The sequence below is a fragment of the Monoraphidium neglectum genome (assembly GCF_000611645.1).
Source record: "Monoraphidium neglectum strain SAG 48.87 unplaced genomic scaffold scaffold02664, whole genome shotgun sequence".
In the NCBI taxonomy this organism is placed as follows: domain Eukaryota; kingdom Viridiplantae; phylum Chlorophyta; class Chlorophyceae; order Sphaeropleales; family Selenastraceae; genus Monoraphidium; species Monoraphidium neglectum.
Genome location: NW_014010964.1, coordinates 2417 through 8452, shown reverse-complemented (window position 1 = coordinate 8452; position 6036 = coordinate 2417). Strand labels below are relative to the sequence as shown.

Sequence of the window (6036 nt, the reverse complement as noted above, 5' to 3'; positions counted from 1 at the left end):
ACGTCATGCAGGGGTGCTGGCGAGAGCAGCATGCTTGCACTGGCATGCTCAAGCCTGCGGCCCGCTGCAGAGAGGTGTTCGATCCAAGCACGCGCAGCAAGCGCGCGTGGCAGTTCAGGGTTGAATGTTCAGATCCCCTCCTGCGCTGCCCCAGGCGCCGACCTGGGTAGGGGAACCTGAACCAGGGGCTCGTCCTCAGCGCGTTGGACTGGTCCGTGCGGCAGGTTGCCGCCAGGTCGGGGCGGGAGTTGTAGGCGCCACTCACGGTAAGAATCCACGCCAGGAACCTGGCAGCGCGTGCAAAGGCGCAAAGCACAAGTGGATATGCAGGGTCAGGTAACCAAGAGCCGACCGAGGGCGTGCAGCAGCCACAGGAGCGCGCAAAGGGCCTGCCACGGAGGCGGCTGGCTCTGGCAAGGGCCGGTTCGCTGAGGCCAACAGCAAGGGCGGCAGTGCAGGCGCGCAGCGGCAGCCCAAACGCAGCCGACTCTTTGTGCTGGCATGTGCGTGCGTGTGCGTGTATGTGTGTTGTGCATGAGGCGTGAGCGTGGTTCGCAAGGTATCAAGGGGGCCCCCAGGCTCACCAGGAGATGAACAGTCCGAGGATGACGGGGCACAGCTTGAAGATGTGCCACCTGCGGCCGCGGCCCAGGGGAACCGACACCTTCCTGCAGGGGCCACGCCAGGGCAGGTGGCAGGGGGAGGAGGGGGAGCGGGCAGAAGGTAGGCAGGCCGCGGGATGTTTGCTGGCGTGTCAGGATTTCCTCCGAGGGGCACCGCGTGCGGTAATCATCCACGCATGCGTTGAGGTGCAAGCACAGAGCTCACAGGCTCCATCTGTACAGCTAAGCACACCCATATGTGCATGCATGCCTGGAGGAAACATGCACATGTGCGCGTGCGCGCGCACACGCGCGCGTGCGAGCCCGCACGTGAGGTACTGTGAGAACAGGATGACGAGGAAGATCACGATGAACCCCAGGTGGGGGCAGGGCATGATGCCGGGGAACCCCGCCCCGATCAGCGCAATGCTCAGCACCGCGATGTTCACGGCGACGGTGACGGGGCTGATTGCGCGCAGGACCTGCGGCCGGCGCCCGGCATGGCAAGGGCGGCGAGGGTCGGGATTGCGGGGGCGCGGTGGGTGTTCGCGGCGGTGGGCACAGTGGGCGCATGGAGCAGGAGCCAGCGAGCCAAGGAGCAGGGTGGCGGGGCGGCGGGGCTGACGCAAAGCTCATCGCGGGGGAGGGTGGGTCGATGAGGAGAGACGTGGGGGGTAAGCTGCGGGGCCGGAGGCGTCAGCCCACCGGGTGGATGATGCCGAAGAATCCGATGCCAAACACGATCAGGCCGCTGCCGATGACGCCGCCTGCGGCGGTGGTTCAGGACGGCGGGAGTGATGGATGCGACGGCGGCGTTGCGCGATCAACACATGTGCGTGCATGCGACAACGGGCCGTGGGCGCCACGAATCTGCCGAGAGGGGGCTGACGCGACTGCCGAAGGCACTTGCTTTCAAGCCCCTGCGCAGAATCAACTGCCCCGTCCGTATTCCCTCTCTGCCTTCCTCTCCCCTGTCACACTCCCTCTCCCTCTCCTGTCTCTGTGTACGCACGCACGCACAGCACGTGCGGCACACACGGCACGCACGCTCGCACGAACATACACTTCAAGCACTCTGCCCAACCGCACCGCTGACGACACGGATCGTGTACAAGAAGCGTTCGTGCTCTGATGGGAACGTCATCGTCGCCTTGATCTGAGCCGTGATGGCTGCGACGCCACGGGCGCAGGCGCGGCAGGGTGAGGGGGGGGGGGTCGGTACGCGAGGGCTGTGAGAGCAACAGGCAGCTGTGGTGCGCATCCGGCTGCGTGCCGTGCTTGGATGCTTACTGACACGGGTCGGCCGCGCGCGGCAGCTCAAGCGCGTGCCGTTCGCCGTACTTGAACAGAGCGAGATGCAGGTGGCGTCAAATATCCCAACACCAAGTACACGAATCATATTGAGTAGGGGTTTTATGGCGAACTCACCGAGCGCTGGGCTGATGTAGGCGAAGCTGCCGCCCTGCACAATCGGCAGCCGGTCACCCACCAGCGTCTGCGGGGAGCGGCCGCGTCCAAAGGCGACACTGGCTTAGAAGCGCAGCAGCTGACCAGGCAGCAGCTGTGGCCGGCAGGTGTGCGCCCGCTGATGGCGGTCCGGCCGAGGCTGCCTGCCGCGCACCCGGGCCCCGCGCCCAGTCGGCCCCGCGCCCGCACGCTGCTGTTTTTCGCGACGGGCGGGGCCCGCGGCGGGGCGCCCACCACGCCACCTCGTGCATGCGCATGCGCGTGCATGTAGGCTGCGCACCTGGATGAGCGTGATGATGCCTGAAGCGAAGAATATGGTGTTGATGACGGCGGCCAGGTCGGTGTCGTTGGCGCCCATTGGGGGCACCACGATGCTGGGGATGAGGACCGTGGAGCCAAGCATCACCAGATATTGCTGGGGAAGGAGGGCGCAGCGAGAAATGGGGCCGAGGCAGAGGAGTCGGAGGAAGCAAAGAGGGGTTCAAGACGGGTTCACGATAGGTGTAGATGGTGCAAAGAGGGGGGCTGATGCGGGGACAAGAGCGGCGCCGGAACGGAGACGCAAGACGGTGAGTGAGGGGGGGTTCAGTGGTGGTGTCGTTGGGTGTGAAACTGTCATGACTGTGCACTATGGTGTGCAGCCGCGGAACGGACAAAGGACGCGCACAGGGAGAAAAGCAGGAGGACGATGCGTTACGTAAAATGGGTACTGATTGGGAGGGCGGGGGCTGGGATGGGGCCCGCCGCAAACTATTCGGCAGACCAATGCGCGCGCATCATCCAGGCGACGAGTGAGGGTGCGAACCGCGGGGGCTGCGGCCGGCGCTCCAGCTGGATCAAGGGCATCCGGCAAGGTGTGTATCGCACACCAAAGCAGGGAAAGGTTCACGAATCTCGCACCTGAAAGCCCAAGAGGATGGCCTCCACCACAGGGGGCCTGTCCAGGATGCCAAATCGCAGCCGCTTTCCGCCCCCAGGCGATCCCGGCTGGGGGAACGGGTCGGCGCCGGCCGCGGCGCCGGCCGCGGGCGGCACCTCAACGTCCTTCTGGATAGAAAGCTTTTCCATGGATGGATTGCCTGCGCGCGCACATGTTGTGTGTGGCGAGGCGGTTCTGAGGATCGCCGCATGCCGCGTCGCGATCAGCCGCGCCCCGCTGCACCACGAGTGACTGCGCGATTCGGGCCGCTTCAAGGCAGCATATGGAATAAATGACGCCTTAACAACCAAACGTGGCCGCTGACCCTCAAAACACTGCTCTGGACCCGTGTCAGCAAGTTCCAGTCGCCCCTCGACGTGTGTAGGGTTGCGACAGGGACACGTACATATGTCTAACGTTATATTCTGTACCAGTGTTCGTGCCGGCGACGGTGCTTGGCGATATGAGGGTCGACAAAATTCGGCACGGTAGTGACACTCCCGGCACTTGTGTCTGCGACCTTCAACACTATCTTGTGACGCACCCGGAAATCGATATCGGTCTAAACGTGTCACAGCGCCATCGAGTATCCGGCCAGGAGGCGGCCGGCCATGTGCCATGTGCTCCATGTGACTGGCGGCGACACGCAGCACCAGTGCACGCAACAGCATGATGAATCATGTGGCGGAGGCATGTCCTGCATTTTGTTTGTGTGCACTATCACCGAAGATGTCGCCACACGTGTGAGGCCCAGGGGCCATATCTGACGCACAGACAGCAATGCAACACACTCAACCCGCCCGCGTCCCCCCCTGCACGCATGCGTGTGTGCGCGCGCTCGCGCGCACACACACACACACACACACACACGCACAGACACACACACACGCACACACACACACACACACACACATACACACACAGCGGTGGTATTCAATAGGGGTGACCATCACAGGTGGCAAGGGGCCGCCAGCACAAATACGGTCTTGTCTGCCAGGCCGTGTGCAATGCAGGGGTCAGACAGGGAAGTGCTGTCACATACGATCAAGCAGCAGGCCCTGGATGGGATGTGCAGGTGCTTTCGTTGCAAAGCACTTTCCAGGCAGTTTTTGTTCCCCTTCGCGGCGCTGGACCAAGCAGGATTTTTTTCCAAACGGCAAGCGGTCCAATTGCTGGTGCTGTCCACGGTCCTGTAGAGGGGTAAAAGTGGTGTCCAACCATCACAGACACGTGTTGAATGCAACGAGGACAGTGGCAAAGTCGTGCTGTTCAGCGTGCATGTACAGCAGCACTTAGAATACGCGAGGGGCAGGAGGTGTATTGCTGGCTCAACCGTCTACATGCAACATGTAGATGTGCGAATTGCAAGCCCAGGACCGCGACGGGGTCATGTTGCTTGATGACAGGTGCATCCCAGGCTCCAGGGTCACACCAGGAGGTGCATCAGCCCCCACCTATAATCCACGCCTGTCGCTGCCGTCATCATACCACAAAAAATACGCACACCCCAGGAGCCGCAGCACCCCACTTCATAGCAGCCCGTATGAATGTGCCTCAGCTGCTGCCCAAACCAAGTTACAAGGTGTGCACAGGCCAAGCCAAAGGCAGCAGCACTTGGCGAAAGGAATCAAGATGATAGGATGAGGCCTGATGCTGCGCTAGTCTACGACGGTCAGCAAGCCGGCACGCACATGCAGGACGGTTTCAGAGCTAAGCAACTCACACAACCATAATTTGTGCCCAAGATGCTTGCCACGAATAAGTAAATGTAGGTGCTACACATGGCAGTTTGTAGAGTATGATGGCAGCGGACGAGAGGAACAAGCCACAACCCCAACATCACACATGGTGCCGCACATGACGCCGGTTCTGGACTGGATACTCCACTCATAAATTCACGCCTGGCGCCAATTAGCAGCTTGTGGCCGTCACCCAAAGTAAAGTGCTGCCACCGAATCACCGCCAGGTGCGGCCCGGATTGCATTCGATTGCTCCTGCTGCCGGTGGTGCAGGTGGTGGTGGCGCCGCTGCTGCTGGCGCCCGCAGCAGGCAAAGCTGCTCACAAGACCTTGTTTGGACCGTGCCGCCTCCCGCGCCGGTGGCCCATTGACAACGCCATCACCCCGACTGCCGCCAGCGCCAGCCACGCCCCCGTCTTCGCCGGCGACCCGCCGCCCCGCTGCTGCCGTCCCCCCTCCCGCGCCCCGCCGCCGCCGGAGCTCGCGCCCGCGTCGGGCGCGGGGCCGCCGTACGACGCGCGCAGGAACTCGCGCACGGCCGCCTCGTCCCAGGCGGCCGCGCCGCCGGATTCAGAGGCGGCGGCGCGGCAGGCGCGGCAGGCCGCGGGGCCGGGCCACTGGATCTTGGGGGCGGAGGGGTCGCCTGAGGTGGAGTGGCCGTACTTGGCTTCTGTGATCGCCAGCCACGCGTTCACCTGCGGCACGCGGCGTGGATGCAACCGCGGCTCAGAGCGGGTAGCGTCGGAGGCAAGGGGAGGCAGAGGGCGGCGCGTGCGCGCGAGCGTGCGGGGCTGCGCCCGCGCTCTCTTGGCGGGGGTACGGCCCGTGCATCCGAGGTTGGCCGCGGGCCCGAGCCGGCCGCGATGGATGATTCGGACTTGTAGATATCCGTGCATCAATCGTGACCACCCTATGTCAACACACCAAGGCAAACTTTCAGACACCAGGCGGGTGGTCCCCATACCCCCTCACCGAGCTCGTGTGCACTTGCACCCACCTCATTGTGCGCCCGCCACAGCCACATGACGGCGTCGTCCCTGCTGGCCACCTCCCTGGCCTGGGGCCGGCTGAGCATCTTCAGGAAGTGGGTCTGGCAAACCTGCATGCAACAACCCGAGCCCGACACCAAGGGGGTTGTATGGCGGCACTGCGGGGACGCGTGCGGCTTGTGCGGCCGGCGCGCGGAGAGCAGAGGCTGGCTGGCTGGAGGGCCCATCAGGCAGCTCCGCATGCATGTGGCCTTGCAGACGCTGCAGCTGTCCAGAAGCCATGCGCGACCCGTTGCGGCCTGTGCGCTGCGTGCGGCCTG

The 6036-nt window shown here is 63.9% G+C and overlaps 2 protein-coding genes across 2 annotated transcripts; both read right to left on the bottom strand.

Moving 5' to 3' along the window:
- Positions 1 to 580: 580 nt before the first annotated feature.
- Positions 581 to 3137, bottom strand: MNEG_11266 (Nucleobase-ascorbate transporter 4; the record flags this gene model as incomplete). Its single annotated transcript, XM_014040263.1, has 7 exons — positions 581 to 668; positions 933 to 1084; positions 1308 to 1369; positions 1692 to 1772; positions 2031 to 2097; positions 2350 to 2484; positions 2970 to 3137. The coding sequence occupies 7 exons, from the start codon at positions 3135 to 3137 to the stop codon at positions 581 to 583; spliced, it is 753 nt and encodes a 250-aa protein (XP_013895717.1).
- Positions 3138 to 5047: 1910 nt separating this feature from the next.
- Positions 5048 to 5802, bottom strand: MNEG_11265 (hypothetical protein; the record flags this gene model as incomplete). Its single annotated transcript, XM_014040262.1, has 2 exons — positions 5048 to 5422; positions 5725 to 5802. 2 exons carry the CDS (start codon positions 5800 to 5802, stop codon positions 5048 to 5050), a joined length of 453 nt encoding a protein of 150 aa, XP_013895716.1.
- Between the last annotated feature and the right edge of the window lie 234 nt (positions 5803 to 6036).